The sequence below is a fragment of the Pungitius pungitius genome, chromosome 1 (genome assembly GCF_949316345.1).
Source record: "Pungitius pungitius chromosome 1, fPunPun2.1, whole genome shotgun sequence".
Taxonomy (NCBI): Eukaryota; Metazoa; Chordata; class Actinopteri; order Perciformes; family Gasterosteidae; genus Pungitius; species Pungitius pungitius.
This window is the reverse complement of record NC_084900.1, coordinates 29,154,483-29,172,303: the sequence shown is the minus strand read 5'-3', so window position 1 is coordinate 29,172,303 and position 17,821 is coordinate 29,154,483. Positions and strand designations below refer to the sequence as shown.

At 41.3% G+C, this 17,821-nt stretch overlaps 2 protein-coding genes and 1 non-coding gene across 3 annotated transcripts; 2 read left to right on the top strand and 1 right to left on the bottom strand.

Annotated features, from left to right (window-relative positions):
- Positions 1 to 872: 872 nt before the first annotated feature.
- Positions 873 to 4,792, bottom strand: zgc:195245 (uncharacterized protein LOC565483 homolog). The gene is made up of 5 exons (XM_037479475.2): positions 4,375 to 4,792; positions 3,146 to 3,173; positions 2,614 to 2,764; positions 2,383 to 2,527; positions 873 to 1,799 (listed from the first exon to the last, which is right to left on the bottom strand). Exons 1-5 carry the CDS (start codon positions 4,396 to 4,398, stop codon positions 1,698 to 1,700), a joined length of 450 nt encoding a protein of 149 aa, XP_037335372.2. The 5' UTR covers positions 4,399 to 4,792; the 3' UTR covers positions 873 to 1,697.
- A 611-nt stretch (positions 4,793 to 5,403) lies between these two features.
- LOC119222453 (structural maintenance of chromosomes protein 5-like) lies at positions 5,404 to 16,839 on the top strand. Its single transcript, XM_037479140.2, has 24 exons — positions 5,404 to 7,677; positions 7,804 to 7,945; positions 8,752 to 8,804; positions 8,892 to 9,054; positions 9,248 to 9,382; positions 9,622 to 9,762; positions 9,855 to 10,016; positions 10,986 to 11,057; positions 11,498 to 11,753; positions 11,891 to 12,045; positions 12,413 to 12,526; positions 12,673 to 12,767; positions 12,887 to 13,019; positions 13,383 to 13,556; positions 13,695 to 13,864; positions 14,002 to 14,125; positions 14,494 to 14,616; positions 14,705 to 14,830; positions 14,972 to 15,067; positions 15,180 to 15,284; positions 15,371 to 15,490; positions 15,578 to 15,757; positions 15,979 to 16,074; positions 16,593 to 16,839. Exons 1-24 carry the CDS (start codon positions 7,517 to 7,519, stop codon positions 16,725 to 16,727), a joined length of 3,231 nt encoding a protein of 1,076 aa, XP_037335037.2. The 5' UTR covers positions 5,404 to 7,516; the 3' UTR covers positions 16,728 to 16,839.
- LOC119223827 (small Cajal body-specific RNA 2) lies at positions 5,461 to 5,757 on the top strand. The gene has a single exon (XR_005120986.1). It is a non-coding gene; the product is annotated as a small Cajal body-specific RNA 2 (non-coding RNA).
- Positions 16,840 to 17,821: the final 982 nt, after the last annotated feature.

The window sequence follows — 17,821 nt, the reverse complement described above, 5'->3', positions numbered from 1 at the left end:
AGCATCCTCTATGAGACAGCAGGAGGTGGTCAGACTTTCTCTGGTCAGATGTGAAAGCGACGCTTGGGACATCTGCTTCGGACGACTCCACTTTCTCGGGCAAAGGTGGCGACGATGGATTCGTTTTTAATAACGTGTTTCATTTCAAATGAAACTAAAGGTTCTATTGAATTGAATGTACTACTTTCAATGTTTACCCACTTATAAATAGTCAAGTACCCCTGAAAGTAAGATTTAAACTGGGATCGATACATTTGGTGGTGTCGGTAACCTCACCAGATTACTTTTTTAATGGTTTGGTCCGACTCTTCTGACTCTCCAGACACGCTCTGCGTATTTACATAGCACGCGACTCACCGAGTAGGCTTTTAATTTGTAAAGAGCCACAAAAGAAGAATGGCCGGAAAGAGAGTCCAGTTGAGACAAAGCCGGGGACAGCTGGTGAGCAGTGATGGTGGTGAACAAAGTCCCACTCACATCTTCATTCCACCATGAGGAGGAAAAAAAACGAGCAGGCTTTGGTGATGAGCCAAAAAAGTATATTCAAATTATTATACTACAAAGTAGGTTAAACTATTGACTGCTGAGTAACTAGTATGTATTTGGTTTACTGGCTGTTGGAGAATATTTGATGAATTGTTGGATACTTTGGTGTTTAATTATTAAAAAAAATATTGTGTTATTATTTTAGTTGCTCTGTCATTTCGTAACATGTGTAGTGGCTAATAATATATTCCTAACTGGTATAAACTGTGGGAATCTGTTTAATCTAAAACTAAATGTACTATCTATTTGATGTTAATAGTAAAGCCTGCACCACTACCTTTCAGAGGGAAAGATTCCTTTTTTAATCGATTTTAGAACCAAAGCAAATAGTTTAATAGCAAACAGGCTGTTTTTTATTTGTCTTCCCATCCCAAATGTCTCCGTTGCTTTAACCAGGCCCTTGGGTATGCCTAGCCTATATATCCTAAAAAATATCCTCCAGATGGCCTGTGCTTTCTCCTCTCGTCCCGTGATGGAATGAAAAGATGAGGTAATTAAACAAGGTCCCATATCCATGTGAAAGAAGGGTTAGAGTCCTCAGGGAGGAGAGCTTTATGCAAATCAATTTGCAGTGCTTTGAATTGTCCAACAAAACAACACATCTCTGCAAACCATAGAGCCTTTATTTTCACAACAAATGGACACACAAAAAATCTAAAGTCACGATAGAAACAGATGCATAAACATGCGCATTTGTGGTGTATTTCTATTAGTACAATAGTTCTGTTTAGAAATGTCTTTAATTGTATAAAGGTCTTCTACAGTAAAGAATTGTGTGGCTCTTCCAGTAAACAAACAACAAAATATTTCCACATTCTTGAAATACAGGAGGAAGCATGATAAGTTGAAAAATAATATAATGACCATAAAAAAACCTTTAAAAATCTCCATTCTTTCCCACATGAAATTATCCGCATAGCTATGGATAAAAAACAAGAGCTTCTTTACTTCATCAGAACTGTTTGAAAGTTATGTCCTTCTTGTCATGCATGATTGTCGACTAATTCTGATATTTCATAATGTAATGGTGAAGTCACAATGTGCAGTGAGCTGGTGCCTTTGTAACATGTTTTGTCGCCAGCAGACAGTTGACATGAAGATAGGGCCTCAGCGGTGAGATGCAGCAAGGGGCCGATGGGCGCCGCGGGGCCTCACTGCTCAGACGTTTGTGTCCGCCTCAGGTTGTCCTTCACACGCACAAACTCTGGGATCTTCTCCTGGTTCTCCCGCTGTCTGATCTCCTCTCGCTCATACTGATCAAACACAAGACGAGCTGGTGTCATTCATCCACCATCCTGTTTGTCCCGATCAACAGCTTAATGTCACCAAAACAAAATCACAAACAAGTATTTGGGGCCTAAACACAGTCAGATGTATAGATGTTTATGTTTAGTCTTCTGCGGTCATAAGAAACACATTGGGTTTTCATGTGTTGGGCTTTTTCTTCTTCATCCATGTAACACTAGATAAATGGACCTCTTTGGGTGAACAACTTTTACCGAAAAGGTTTAAAGGGGAATGTCTCGTTGGTTGACCCGATCACAACTCCTATGTGAAAGGTGACAGAGGGCCAACGTAGATGCAGGTCTTTCAGAAGAGGCCACAAGTCCTGTTAGAAAACCAACCAGTGTGTATAACTTTATAAATAAATGTAGCAGAAAATTAAGACAATTAAGCACCATCTGAAATGTGCCACTCAGGTAACAGTACTTTAAAACTTGACTGAAGTGCAGTCAACAAATGTGTTGGTTACCTTTCACTACAAACTCACCGTTAAAATGTATGTGTGGGCCAAACCAAATGTATTTTTATTAATCCATGTATCTCAGCTCTGACCTCTTGCATCTTCTGTTGCCTCTTGCGCAGCTCCGTCTCCAGGTCTGAGGGCCGCCGCTGAGCCATCTCCTCCTCCTTGTGCAGCTCCAGCCTCCGCTGCTCCAACACTCGTGTCAGCTCCGGTTTCTCCTCGAGCACCAGACCCCTGCACGGTCGCTCAGAGTCAGACTCACACAAACGCTCCATCGAGGTCAGAGAGTGGAGGTGATTGCAGTGTTGGCCTTCCTCTACCGTTTGTGGCTGAGCAGCAGCTCCCGGTGCAGGTTCTGGTAGCTCCGTGTCTCCACAGAGGAACCGTTCAGTTTCCTGAGCGTCACGCCCTCGTCGCCGCTGCGGTCCGCTGTGGACTGACGGGTAATCCGGTGGCGGCCAACGGAGGTCTCTGAGGAACCCAAACTTTGAGTTTTTTTTTTATTCTTATAAAAGTCCCAAAGTAACTAGAAGGAATTCATGAAACAGGGGAACAACACCTGAATAACAATTTGGATAAATTGTCAAGTAAGTAAAAAATATTCTATCAAACAGATTTGTTCATTGATGAAAATGGAAAAAATCGATTTGTTAATCAACCCATCAATCAATCCACCAATCCATCAGTGTATGATTAAAAAATAATGACTTATCTATTTGATTGTCATAGTTGAATCATCAAATTGATAAGGCAATCAGATATTTGATAGATTGGGAAAACAATCTCAATCAATCAACTACACCAATCATCAGTATCATCGCCATATTAAAGTTTCAAATATGTAAAATATACCTTTTTTGTGATGTCCGTATCCTGGCATCTATTGGATAAAAAGTGTGACGGAATACAGAAAAAGAGACACACTGTTAAAGATGTATCAAGTAAATTGTGTCACCTTACTAGCTGAAGCAGACAGGTTAGAATAAATGAATCAAAACACCTTCTTCGTATTGATCCCAACCAGACTGAACCGTGTGTATAATTAGATAAGTGCAGGAAAGGGACGGAGGCCTTTCCTGCATCCTGCATCTCTTTCTTGTTGTTCTGAGTCACGGTTAAAGACACTTATTGTGAGTTGCTTTGGATTATAGTGTCAGCCAAATAAAATATAATGTTTACTCGTAGCACAATAGTGACGCACCAGCTGTGGTAACGGTTTTTGCTAAACATGACCAAAGTTCCACCGGTAATTCAAAAACGAAAATGTTGTGCATTTATTACACGAAGACGTAACAACAAGATATAAAAGCTTGGCATGACATCATATTGTAACACAATCAGACAGAGACCTCTGCCACACCCACTGACACCAGATAATCAGGAGTAAAGCATCGACCAAGCAACAGATGGTCGATGCTGTGTGTTGTCACTGTTGTAAATCTGCCTTTATATTCTTTCAGCTCAGAAATGAATTTAGTATTGTGTCTTTTACTCTTCCTGTCACAGATACAATGCAGAGAATTTGAGCTGATGAATGTCTGACCTGATTGGAGCCATTGTTCCAGTCAGAGCCTGCAGGGCTGGACTGGATTCCAGAAAATTCAATAACCCCACAACTCCTCTTTCTCTATATGTTGTAGCACCAGCTAACTTCTTAAAATCATTCTACATTCAGAAACATTTGTATGTTTTTTTTAAATTTCAGATGTAATGGAATATTTAAAATGCTAAAATGTAAACCAATGTGTTTTTTTACATGAAAATAGTGTCATGCCTCGTGTCTACATGCAAAAGGAGGCTCAGTTTTCCGAAATAATATAAATTTGATCATTTGAGATTCATATATATCTTGTGTTTGATAGATAAAAACGTTGATGACTGCACTTTTTACCTCAACTAGAGCATGTTTGTAAATTAATCAACTCCACGGGACATACAGAATTAAAATAATCAACCACACCTGTAAACCCACTGAGGACACACAAACACCCTGTCTGCATTCAACAACACCTCTGATGGATGGCCACCAGACATAGACTCACTCACGGTGCCAGGAGTAAAGGTAATAGAAAACAACGCACTTTCCTTGCAGTTGACCCCTCCATGGCAGAATGGTGGAAGTCCTCTCTGTCTGTCTGGTAACAGTATTCCTCTTTTAATTCATTGTTATGAGGATCAAACCTCCTGACATGGTCTGTCTGTTGTCTGTATCTTTGCAGTGTCAAAGTCAAACATGTTGTTGTTGATGGAGGTTCCTCAGACTCAATGTGCTAGCAAGCAGAATAGTGGTCGTAGACACTGAAATCTTATTAAGGTATTCAAGATTACCTCGCAACCCCCACAGGGAACAGGATGCAGGATTAAGTAATTGCCGCAGACACAAATGCAGCTTAAAACCAACCTTAACACAACGCTGTTACAAGTCGACTCCAAAAACAAAAACTTTCAGACCAACACAGTCAGATGTTTTACTTTATTTTCTCATTGCCTGGAGACATACAGTACAAGTATAACAGTTGGTTGAAGTTTATGGAGTAACATAACCCAATATTATTTCAATATAATATGTAATAATAGATTTAAGTAATACATATAATATACATATATATATATACTGTATATATAAACTATTGATTCTATGCCAAATAAGCTCATTTGTTATAATGGAATCCATCCATACTTCTTTCAATTTGTACAAAAACTTAACTGAGCTGAAAGCCCTTTCATTTTTATTATATTATTTTTAAATGTGAACCGTGAAGGCAGCAGAAAAGTGTGCGATACAAATTTAACTGAAACTGCTTTTTATGTTTTTCTTTACTACATCATCATTACTCAATCATTTTATATCATGTTTCTGTAGTCCTATTTACATTATGACTCAAATCACTATTTTTGTTCTATTTTGCTATTTTTTTATTATTTATTACTGATTGCGAAATAAAGTATTAATTCCTATTATGTTCATATACTGTTCATTTATTTATTTTACAAGAAATATCAAGATGAAACGGTCATTGATGGCCACACGGGGTCAGTATAGCATAAAGTGACCCTTCTTTACATTACCCATGATTCCAAGCGGCCTTCCGCTTTAAAAGCAACCCGGATGTGCTCAGTTCGTCACAGTGTGAATGTGTTGTGAGCGTTGTGTTGTTGTGAGATGGGTGTTTGTGTGAGCGTATGGCTTTGTTTGATTGTGGTGTAATGTGAGTTTATTTCTTTAAAAAAAAATCTACACAGTGATCTTATTTGATCTGGTCCGAGTATGGCTCCGCTTCGATCAGAGATGATAGGAAACAGCGCCCTCGAGCCTCCGAGGCGATGAGCAGTGGCGAGAGTTTCTGGGCCTCCACGTTGTGGTCGGAGGTGATGAGTTTGATCAGATATACTAGTTCTCGGTGCGTTTGGGTTCATCTCAAGCCCCTCGATGGACGATGAGTAAATCAGCGATTCTGATCCGACCACGGCCCAGAAGCCGCGTAAACCTCGTGTTAATGCCACGAGTCGCTGTTTGTGCGTTTTTATACAGAGTCGCGGCGCGTTTGATCGGCTTTACAATACGGTTGAGACGTGCTTGTTGGAGTTGTACTGGCCTGTGTTCGTGTTTTCAAGGATCACAAAATGAACACATTTAACAAATTGCTGAACTATTGGGCCACGGTCGAATTATGATGCTTTTGGGGACCCTGGAACGAGTGAACCTCCCAAACCGTGTTTACACGGACCTAGGTCCGACCGAGTAGGACAATGTTAAAACACCGATAGTCCACCGGCGTTTACGACTCTGGGAGCCCGATGCTAACTGTTACAACTGAATTTAACTCCAATCGTCGGGCGTTTTACTGGCGCGTTGGTTAAAAAACTGTCCGTTTAGTAAACCGTGCCGATTTAAGTATGATTCACTTTGCAGCTGGAGTCGAACAACGCGTCGCCAAAGACCAGCAACTAGGCAGCTTCTTTTATTAGGGCTCTGCTACCTTTTTGTAAAATAAACCACGTATCTACATACGAGCTAACGTATCACATTGGGCCTGCTGCACGGAGTAGAATTTAAAAAAATTTCAACACCAAGTTACGTTTGCCTCGTCCTTCAAGTTGCCCTTTTTTCTTTGCATTTGCTATTGTCTGGAGAATTAACACACATCCTCACCAGTAGTAACAGACCGTCCAGTATTACAACAAATTCCTATAAGAGAATGCAGTATTTGTCTTTCTACTTTGGCAGTTTTATTTATGCAATCTTTATTTTCCTAAAATTCACAACGTCCATCCAAAATGGTGATTCTTATTAATTTATGGAACAGATCAAGTTTTCCCTCCAAAAACTCGCAAGCCTGTTTAATTTTGTTCAACCTGGTGAAAAGAGCTACATATTGTGTTATTAGAATAGCTCAGGCAGGCAACCAACAGCTGCCAAAATGTGATCTTTAGTATAGCATAGTTTTGATCAAAATAATTGTTTTTGACAAGCCTACCGTATATACTTTGGCAATATTGTATTATCAATGAATACATATATAAGTGCCAAATGACGTGCCAATATGAAAAAAACACATGAAATCAGATATTTACTTATTTATTCGTAACATCTTGAATGCTTTCATTGTAGAAATTAAAACAATAAAATAAAAACGTGTTATTCCATTCATATTTACACCATTTCCACCCCATCACACGGGTGAAATGACGTAGCGTAAGTGTCCGCCTTGATAAATGCCGTTCGATTTCTAAATGAAGACTAAATGCTAAGAAAATGAGCTTCAGCGTTTCCTTATGTATCTCCTTCAGCATAGGGACCTCCGGACCTTCTTTTACGAAAGGAAAGGAGATTAGACCGTCCCACAATTCCTTGCTGCTGCAATATTTCAATAGTAAGGTATCATTTTACAGAGAAACACAGATTATGTAAGCAACCGTTAGCCTAACATTTAATTTGCAACCTTAATAAAGCCGTACTTCGGTCAAGGGAAGGTGGTTAGGAAAAGACGTTAGTTAGGCAATAATTAGTTAGGTAATGTTTTTGACTATTCGAATCCACCCCTAGTCTCACGTATGAGTCTGTGACTCTCGCGATAACGTTACTTCTGACAATGACGCCGGTCCTTGTGATTACACGTGACCTAATCTGTCCAACCACCTCTCAGTGAACAATAGTTGAGGCGCGCCAGGCCGAACGGTTGCTGTTTCCTTTCGTAGGACAGCTAACGTCTTTTGGTAACTATGGCTACGTTCAGCAAAAAACGGCGACAAAGTCACGTAAAAAGTGGCTCACAAAGTACAAACAACGTAGCGGACATGTTCTTACGCGGTCCAACGAATGTTGAAGAAGAGGGACGTTTTGTGGAAGGCTCCATACTTCGCCTCACCATGAAAAACTTCCTGTAAGTCACTGCTCTTGAGATGTCAATTAACAACGCAGACCATCGCCTCACCGCCGCCAGCCAGCCAATATTTCACAGATCCAAACTATAACACTGCATGTGGACATCTTCCTTGTGCTCCAACAGGACTTACGACTACTCCGTGTTGTTTCCTGGACCCAATCTGAACATGATTGTTGGAGCCAATGGAACCGGCAAGTCCAGCATCGTGTGCGCCATCTGTTTGGGTCTGGCTGGCAAGACCGCTATCCTGGGCAGAGGCGACAAGGTAACCTGCAGCACCACAACCCCCTGGTAGATAGGGGGTTCTATTAAGCTGAAAATATTAATGCAAGCGTACGGCGAGGATGAACCGTAATTAGAAACAAAGCAACACAGCTACTGCAGCAAAAGAGCGAGAAACGTTGTGGGAAACACTGCTGCTTAGGTCAACACGTAAGTTCCAATATAGTGTTGTCAGTTAATATTTAATGTACACACTAATCATAATTCATACGTTTTACGAATTTAAAATGACATTTTTTTACACTCTGTTAGAATGCACTAAACACAGGCTTGAAATACAATACTCAATACAATATATTTAATGACAAAAATAATATCGCTGGTAAAAACTGGTACAATGGTATTGAACGTATAATGTATTTTATTCAGGTGCATCATGTGGAACTCCTCTTTAATGGCTCTCACTGGGTTGTATTCAGGGAACATTACATTACGTATTAACTAAATATTAACTGACAACACTATATTGGAATTTACGTGTTGACCCGAGCAGCAGTTTTCTCCCACGCAGTTTCTCTGTGTTTTGCTGCCATAACGTGTTGCTTTGTTTCTAATTACGGTTCATACTCTCCGTACGCTTGCATTAATATGTCCAGCTCAATAGGGGTGAGGTATGCCAACTGATTGTTTGCATCGTTGTCACGGTAAATCGTAGTATCATGGCTCCATTCATGCTGAATTCAGTGCATGCAATCCACTCAGATTTTAGGGTTTGACTCAGTTTGTTAAAGCCCATACTTGAAACGGACCCCTGATGATGAAAATGAGATGTTTATTTTTTCTCTGCAGGTTGGGCTCTATGTCAAGCGTGGGTGCAATAAAGGATTCATTGAAATTATGCTGTAAGTATTGTGAAAGTTTGCACACATTGTTCCTTTTTTCCATAGATGTATCTGATTGTAGAACCAAATGCGTAATTGTTATTCCAGATACAAGGCTGGTGGTAATGTAGTAATCAACAGAGAGATCCATGTGGAGAACAATCAGTCGCTGTGGATGCTGAATGAAAGACACTGCAACCAGAAAGCAGTGGAAGAAGAAGTCAAGTCTCTGCGTATCCAAGTCAGCAACCTCTGCCAGTTTCTGCCTCAGGTAAGTTTGTGTCCTGCTGATGTGTGAAGGCTTTATTGCACACCTGGTTTTGTAAAACAAAAAATGTCTCAGTGGTGGGTGACCGCTTTTCTCATTTCATTCAAATTCTTACCTAAATAATTGCATATTGCCTTAAATGTTACAACACTGTGTTTGATGTTTTCCTGTTATTGGGGTTGGGTTGACCTGACAGGAAAAAGTGGGAGAGTTTGCGAAGATGTCTAAAATTGAGTTGCTGGAGGCAACTGAGAAGTCAGTGGGACCACCAGAAATGTATGAGTACCATTGTGAGCTCAAAAACTTTCGCAACAGAGAACGAGAACTGGAGGTAAACATAATTGTCAAATAAGTTATCTCAAAGAGTTGTGGAAAAATGTGTTTTGATTGTGTCTATGAAAAAAAAACCACGTGGAATTCTCTTTTCTTCTGTTTGATTGGCACCACACAGACGTTTTTAACATTAAAGTGTCATAGTTGCTTCATCCATTATCTAATGTCAAGGCATTTCAAACTTCAGGGACTTGTACATGTTTCACTGACGTCGGTGATTTCTTTTTCCCCTTTTAGAACGTTGTGAAGGAGAAGGTCAGTTTCCTCGAAAAGGCCAAGCAGAGGAATGACAGAAACAAACATGACGTGAACCGTTATTACGAAAAGAAGAGGCATCTGGACGTGATAGAGTTGCTTGATAAGAAGAAACCGTGGGTGGTGAGTGACGCAACTAGAACACTGTAGAAGACTGAGGGGCAAATAAACAGTGCAAATCAGAGTAAAAGGAAATGTTTTTTATTTCCTCTCAGGAGTACGAGACCACCCGAAAGGAGTGTGAAGGCGCAAAGAAGGAGCGAGATGACGCCAAAAAGCAGCTTTCTGCCCTGAAGCAGGCCCAGGCGCCCATGCTGAGGAAGATCCAGCTGATTGATAACCAGCTGAAGCCCACTGAGGCACAGATAAAGGCTAAGGTGACTTTATTATGTAAATGATTCTGACAGGTGTACAGAGGCCTATGAAGGGCCATTTTCTCATTTTCTTGTTAATCACTGGGTATTATTAACATTGAGGTAAACATTAAGGTTATTTATGGCTCCACGTCATTTTCTCTTATAAGTTGGCCATTGGTTCGATTGCGGCGGGTCAATTGTGCGCCAGAGGTGGCATAACCTGGTCTAAAGTGTGACAGCTATGGCCAAAAGAAAGAATGGGGTTAATGATTTGTTGTTTTTTGTAGATTACTTTGAGTTAGTACTTATGATCTGGGCTGTGTCTACGTAGCTCAGAGGTCCAGCCATTAGCTCTCACTGATTCATTTAGTGCACTTGAATGGTTTTATGTGGAGCCTGTTTGGGCATTCATGAGGATTTTACATGAATTGAAAGCACATTATAAATAATTCCTCTCACAAAATGCATAATAAAGACATTTTTGAGCAGCACAATGAGAATCATGTTAGCTATTTAGATTAGTCTTGGTTTATTTCTTAAATACATTTCTGCTGAATGTAAAGCAGTATTCATTAAGATCCATTAAAAACCTTTTGAATGCAGGCTTAATAATGTCATTAAAACAAGAGGCTTGGATTAATGACAATGAATACTGGAATTTAATTTTTGTTATATTGTGATGATAAGTTCAATTGTTCAACAATAGTTTTCTGTCATTTTGTTAGACATCGATTAACAACAAAAAGCAGTATACGTCCCTGTGGTGCATTTTTTGGGAAATTTGCATCACAATGTCATCTGCAGCAGCAAAGCAATTTACTGAGCAGATTATGTGGGATGCCTCAATGGAGCTTTCACAAAAAAACATTAACAGAATTGCGTAGAACAATGTATGGGCCTTCATCATTTCAAGTGTCATCCTTGTGTGAAGTTGACTCCGTCAAGGGTTTGAAAGTTGAAGTAACTGTTTTATTATTTTTTTATTTTCAGACTGTCGCCATCAAAGAAGCCTCTCTGAAGTGCAAACAGAAACAAGAGCAGTTGGATCGAAAACACAATGAGGTGAGAGTTGGAGGAAAACCTGCTTCCCTCAGAGGCAAATGAGGAACTGTGTTGAACCTCTGATGGACTTCACAATGTTTGGAAACCTGTGCAATGTTTCTCCTTCGGGGTGGGGTGTAAGAGTCTGCTAAAGCCAACCAGGGGGGGGTAGCTCTCTGCCCCCCTGCCATATCCGCGGCCATATTCATGTCAGTATGCCAGAATGTCCTCCGTTTTTTGAATGGTTTATTTAAGATTGTTGTGCCTAAATCAATCCTAGTAAAATATTTATATAGTATTTTTAATAAAAAGTTTATCCAATCCTTGTTTTGCATCGAGTAAGTAGCGATCACATTTTTTATATCATAATGAGTAATGTTCATATACATTCCTACCTTTATCTGTAGTTCAGCTACGTGCTCTTCATAATGAACAATAACTCCCCCTGTTCTTTTCAACAGATAGAAGATATTAAACAGACTCAAAGGCTGAAGCAGATGGAAGAGGAAGACCACCAGAAGCGAATCAGCAACACCAGGCGGACCATTGAGGACTTGAAGGCGGAGCTTGCCAAAGTTGCCGACCAACCTGATGTGACTCCGCGGATCAACACCGTCAACCTCGAGCTGCGAAACATCCGGGAGGAGAGAGCGAAGCTCGAAGGAGAGAAGGGCGACCTGCGCAGGGAGAAGGAGAACCTGCACGCTGAGACCAGAAGTGAGAGTTTACCACAAACCGCATCCTCTGAACCTGAACTTACAAAAACAGCATGTAATTATTCAACATGTGCCGCTGTCATAGTGGCCACGCAACACTGTTCAAAGTAGGTTATGTTTATTTATTTTAATTTCCAGTGTTGTTGAGAAAGCTCAGTGACATGAACAACATGATGAATGCCAAAGAGGAGAAGCTGCGAGGACGCCACAAGGACACGCACATGGCCCTCCAGTGGCTCCGACAGAACAGACAGCTCTTTGTGGGAAATGTCCATGAGCCCATGATGCTGGTGGTGAGTCCTAGTGAACCATATACATAAGAAGATATGAGCGTTCATTAATGTATTCTAATTTTGCTGTATAAAACAGTTCTGATTATGTAATAGTTCACACTGTACATCACATACCACAGTAAGAAGTGTGTTATAAACCATGTATTTTGTGTTTGTAATGGGGGGCCTAGCAATCAAGTATTTGCACAACTGGTACATAGAGCAAGATGACAGAGTGAAAAACTGGTGTTTCCGGTGCTAATGGTTGAGAAGTATGTTTTTTTAAGGTTTGGAGTCCTTCTCTTAGCAGTAATTCGTCATTGATTTCAGTAATTGTTGTGATTCTGGTGCTTTTTGAATCCGTGGTAATCCTTTCTTCTCTCCTCAGATCAATGTGAAAGATCATCGCTTTGCTAAGTTTGTGGAGAACCACATCTCGTTCCACGATCTACGGGCGTTTGTCTTCCAGAAAAAAGACGACATGGAGAGGTTCATGACCGAGGTCAGTGAGGATTGTCTTTTAGATTCTGGCTGGAGGATGAAAATCCATCTGAGGGCAAAATTGTGTCTGAGTGTGGCATAAAGTTTTTGCCTTCTCCGAATAAAAAAGAAAGAAAAAAAAAAGATTTGATCCGTCCCAAACGTCAGGTTCGTGACAAGATGAACCTGAAAGTCAACTCCATATCTGCTCCGGAGGATTCGTGCTCCAGGCGGCCACCATCACGAAATATTGAGTCCCTGAGGTGAACTAAAACTTATTGCACTTGGTGTTTTAGTTAAATTAGCATCAACATGTGTACTTTTGTCTTAATTTTCAAGTTTGTCTATGTACATTGTTGTATAATATTTTTGTGGTCTATAGGCGCTTTGGGTTCTTCACCTACTTACGCGAGATGTTTGACGCCCCCGATGAGGTGATGAGTTACCTCTGTCACCAGTACAAAGTGCATGACGTCCCTGTGGGCAATGACCAGACTAAAGCAATGATTAAAACGGTACGTTCTTCCCCCCGCATTATTCACGTGGTCACAGGACGACAGCACAGTGTGTGACTAAAAGTTTGGATTTCAAGATAAATGGCGATGGTTGAGCCTTGATATTTCAGTAAGGTCTGTAAAAAGCCACTTTCCATTAAAATCATCATTGTTCCCACACTAAATAATTTATTTTGAACTAGTGCCTTTCAGAGCTGTCAGAAAGTAGCATTTTTCAATCTGATGATTAATTTATAGATTAATTTGCAAACCGAGGTGGGCCGCTGACGTTAAGAGAACCTGCTCGGAGTTTGTAGTGTTTTTAATTTTATATTTATTTTATTAAAATACCTCAAACTTGGTATTGTCACTTTATATCTCCAGGTGATTGAGGAGCCCTACCTTAGGGTGTTATACACAACAGATGAGAGGTACACTTTGAAGAGGTCCTATTACTCCAACAAGATCAGCACCAGTAACTCTGCAGTTCACCCTTCCCAGTACCTCAGCATCACGGTGGATGCTGAAGAGAAACGGCTGCTTGAGCAGCAGATGAAGGTAAGTTGGAGCCCTGACACTATTTTGGTTTTCAACATTTCAGAAATCTCCTGTCTGAAGAAAAATACCCAAAGACACATCACTATGTCAGAGTTTCATTGAGTCACGAGTTAAACTGTTAACCCCCGCTGTGAGTAGAGCTGTGAGTTGAAGCTACGAGACATCGATGAGAGGATAAAGGCCCTGCAGGCGGAAGCCGCCAGTCTAGATCGCCGTGACAACGAGTTGTTGGTGGAGAAGAAGCACCTTTGTGAAGTGAAGGGAAAAAAGAGGCAACTGGAGCAGAAGATCAGTACTAAGCAAGACAGGCAAGTGTGTCCTGAACAGTTAGAAAGCCCAACAGGCAGAGGAGGATCCCTCTTTAACATGTAATATGTGTCATGTAGAACTTGATTAGAACAAAAAGTTTCACATTAGTCTGAACTGGATCCTTTCCTGTGTTTAGTCTGAGACAAATGGAGAAGAGCGTTATTAACCTGCAGAAGATCGAAGAGGAAACTAAAGCGAAAATTGCAGTTGTCAATGCAGAGAAAGTGTCCATAATCACAGTGTTCCTGGCCCAAATTAAGGTATGAATCAATAAGCTGTAAATGACCTATGAGATGCTTTTCACAGTGTTGGTTACTGTACTTTAACACCGCTACTTTTCTCTATCCCTGCATTTACTTCCCCTTTTTTTGTTTATGCTTCTGTCTTGTTCTGACTACCTCTCTGCAGACATTATCTCAAATGATCTCAAATTTAATGTTTACTCAACTCAAAAGTGCGAGACCATTTCTACTATTGTCATAGATTTTTTCACCTTTTTTCTAGCAGTAGTTTTTTTTTGCTTCTCATAATACTCAGAATTTTTCCTGATAATCCTTCTGTTCCCATTTTGTGTGTTCAAATGTCTGACTCACCTTGTGCTCTTTTTCTTTCTCCCCATCGTCTGCAGCTGAGATCCAAGCTGACCATGGAGAAGGTGTACCTGGCTTTGGAATCTGTGGGTCTGATGGGTGAGAAAAGCAAGCTGGAGAATGATTGTAGAGACGGTGCCTCTGAACTCAAGACAACTGAGGTTAGTGTTTACTCCCACTTGTCTGTAGAGCAGGCCTGCTGTGGTGTGCGTGATAGTGACTCCTGTATCTTATGGCTTGTCCTTGCAGCAAAAATGCAGCCGTCTAGAGCAGAGGAAAGTGCAACTGACGGAGCAATGCAGAGGCCTCTTGAAGAGAGCGATGTCAATTTGTAAGATGCGCCCTGATGAGTCGTTACCGGAAGACCTTCGTAACGTAAGCGTTTATCCCAGTGTTATGTTCTACTTTGAGTATAATGTCACTGAATCAAACGAGTCTCATCACTTTCTGTTGAATCTTATTGTCCTCATTTGATTTGTACCTAAAATATTAAAGCTTCTTGTTTTTGTGATGCAGGCTTTCAGCAAGCTGCCTGACACGCTGGACGAGATCGATGCGATGCTGAACGAGGAGCGCTCCAGATCCGAGTGCTTCACTGGCCTCAGCGAAAATGTAAGCTGAAGCTCTGCAGGAGACTAATTGTGCCATACAATGCCATTTAGTCCGGCTACATTGTGCCAAGTACCCTGAGTGTAAATGTGTTTCATGATGATTTACTTGGAAGGTTGTTGACGAGTACAACAAGAGAGAGCAGGAGATCAAACATCTGGAGAAAGAGCTGGAAGACGAGAGCAGCGCTCTGAACACCTACCGACAGAACATATCCGAGGTACAGGGCATGATGCGTCACTGCTGGGAGTCTTCTGGGGGTTTCATATATATGCTTTGTTTAAATGTGTGTCTTGGTCTGCGTAGGCTAAGGAGCGCTGGCTGAACCCTCTGAAGCAGTTGGTGGAACAGATAAATGACAAGTTCAGTGATTTCTTCCGCTCCATGCAGTGCGCAGGAGAGGTTGATCTGCACTCAGAGAACGAGGTAGATGCTGACAACAAAAACACACACACAACTCAAATATATAAATGTTACGCTCTTAAAATGAATAAAAGTTGTTGTTTTTTGCAGGAGGAGTATGACAAATATGGGATCCGAATTCGGGTGAAGTTCCACAGCAGCACTCAGCTCCACGAGCTCACGGCGTACCACCAGAGCGGAGGAGAGCGCAGCGTCTCCACGATGCTCTACCTCATGGCCCTGCAGGAGCTCAACCGCTGCCCCTTCAGAGTTGTGGACGAGATCAACCAGGTAGTTCTCACTCACAAGCGCCGTTGCGACCGCTTTTCTTCTGTGAGAACATGAACATACGAGCAGAACTGCAAAAGAAGCACCCAGAAAAAGAGGATTTTTGCGTCATGTACAATGTGGTGTTCTAGGGTCCAAACTGCCACACAAATGAAATGGTGGTTCCTCAGCTTAATGTTTGGACGTGACTGATACGATTTGTCTCTTTTTTTTTGTTGTTGCAGGGAATGGATCCTGTAAATGAGAGAAGAGTCTTTGACATTGTTGTCCGCACAGCCTGCAAAGAGACAACATCCCAGTACTTCTTCATAACACCCAAAGTGAGTGTTTGTACCTTCTAATGAGGTTGTTCAGACTGTAGCAACAGGATGTGTGTGTGTAGGTACATACACTGTGTAATCTGCGTTCGGATATAATCCAACTCTACAATTCAGTTTACCTCTACAGAACATTTTTCCATCATTGTCTTTTTTTTCCGGGGCAGCAAATATACTCGTTTCACTCTCGTTGTCTTAAAAGTCCACTGATTACTACCTACTCGGCACCAGACCTCTGACCGACACAGTTAGCAACGAGCTAGTAAACCTAGCAAATAATTTAGTTATACAGCCAGATGTTTCCCTGAAGACTTAAATGAATTCCTTAAGTGGCCAGAAAAGTGACTGGTCAGTTTGTTTCCTTTACACATGTGCTGTATATATGAACATATGATGTATTTGTTTTGTTGGTGATGGAAAGAAAATGTAATGCAATGGTTGTGTGTGTGAATCTGTATATGTGCTTATTATATGACCCATGCATTTTCCTGAACGTTTGCTCCTGCGGTGTTTGTCTTCAGCTGCTGCAGAATCTTCAGTACGCTGATGAGATGACCGTCCTCTGTGTCCATAACGGCAGCCAAATGCTTCCCCCCAACCAATGGGACGAGAGTGAATTCATCAAACGATGTGTCCAAAGAAAAGCCATGGAATGAGCCTACAGTTTTACGTCCACTGCCAAAATTCAATTATTTAGAATAGCTGAAATGAAACCAATGTTTATCATAATTTCTGTTAAGCTTTTTTTTGTTGTTGATAAAATCAGGAAGTGAATGTTTGAGTTGTTATTTTGAAGGCGTTTTTAAAACAAAATCAACATATAGGTATACACTCACCGGCCACTTTATTAGGTACACCTGTCCAACTGCTCGTTAACACTTAATTTCTAAGCAGCCAATCACATGGCGGCAACTCAGTGCATTTAGGCATGTAGACATTGTCAAGACAATCTCCTGCAGTTCAAACCGAGCATCAGTATGGGGAAGAAAGGGGATTTGAGTGACTTTGAACGTGGCATGATTGTTGGTGCCAGAAGGGCTGGTCCGAGTATTTCAGAAACTGCTAATCTACTGGGATTTTCACGCACAACCATCTTTAGGGTTTACAGAGAATGGTCCGAAAAAGAAAAAACATCCAGTGAGCGGCAGTTCTGTGGGCGAAAATGCCTTGTTGATGCCAGAGGTCAGAGGAGAAAGGCCAGACTGGTTCGAGCTGATAGAAGGGCAACAGTGACTCAAATAACCACCCGTTACAACCAAGGTGGGCATAAGAGCATCTCTGAACGCACAGTACGTCGAACTTTGAGGCAGATGGGCTACAGCAGCAGAAGACCACACCGGGTGCCACTCCTTTCAGCTAAGAACAGGAAACTGAGGCTACAATTTGCACAAGCTCATCGAAATTGGACAATAGAAGATTGGAAAAACGTTGCCTGGTCTGATGAGTCTCGATTTCTGCTGCGACATTCGGATGGTAGGGTCAGAATTTGGCGTCTACAACATGAAAGCATGGATCCATCCTGCCTTGTATCAACGGTTCAGGCTGGTGGTGGTGGTGTCATGGTGTGGGGAATATTTTCTTGGCACTCTTTGGGCCCCTTGGTACCAATTGAGCATCGTTGCAACGCCACAGCCTACCTGAGTATTGTTGCTGACCATGTCCATCCCTTTATGACCACAATGTACCCAACTTCTGATGGCTGCTTTCAGCAGGATAATGCGCCATGTCATAAAGCTGGAATCATCTCAGA

Excerpts from the sequence above, each read along its gene's own strand:
- LOC119222453 (XM_037479140.2), top strand. The coding sequence starts at position 7,517 with ATGGCTACGTTCAGCAAAAAACGGCGACAAAGTCACGTAAAAAGTGGC. Across the intron at positions 9,383-9,621 it reads ACAGAGAACGAGAACTGGAG|AACGTTGTGAAGGAGAAGGT; the intron begins GTAAACATAATT and ends TTCCCCTTTTAG. Across the intron at positions 11,058-11,497 it reads TGGATCGAAAACACAATGAG|ATAGAAGATATTAAACAGAC; the intron begins GTGAGAGTTGGA and ends TCTTTTCAACAG.
- zgc:195245 (XM_037479475.2), bottom strand. The coding sequence starts at position 4,398 with ATGGAGGGGTCAACTGCAAGGAAA. Across the intron at positions 3,174-4,374 it reads AGGGGTCAACTGCAAGGAAA|ATGCCAGGATACGGACATCA; the intron begins GTGCGTTGTTTT and ends TTTATCCAATAG. Across the intron at positions 2,528-2,613 it reads CTGCTGCTCAGCCACAAACG|GGGTCTGGTGCTCGAGGAGA; the intron begins GTAGAGGAAGGC and ends GCGACCGTGCAG.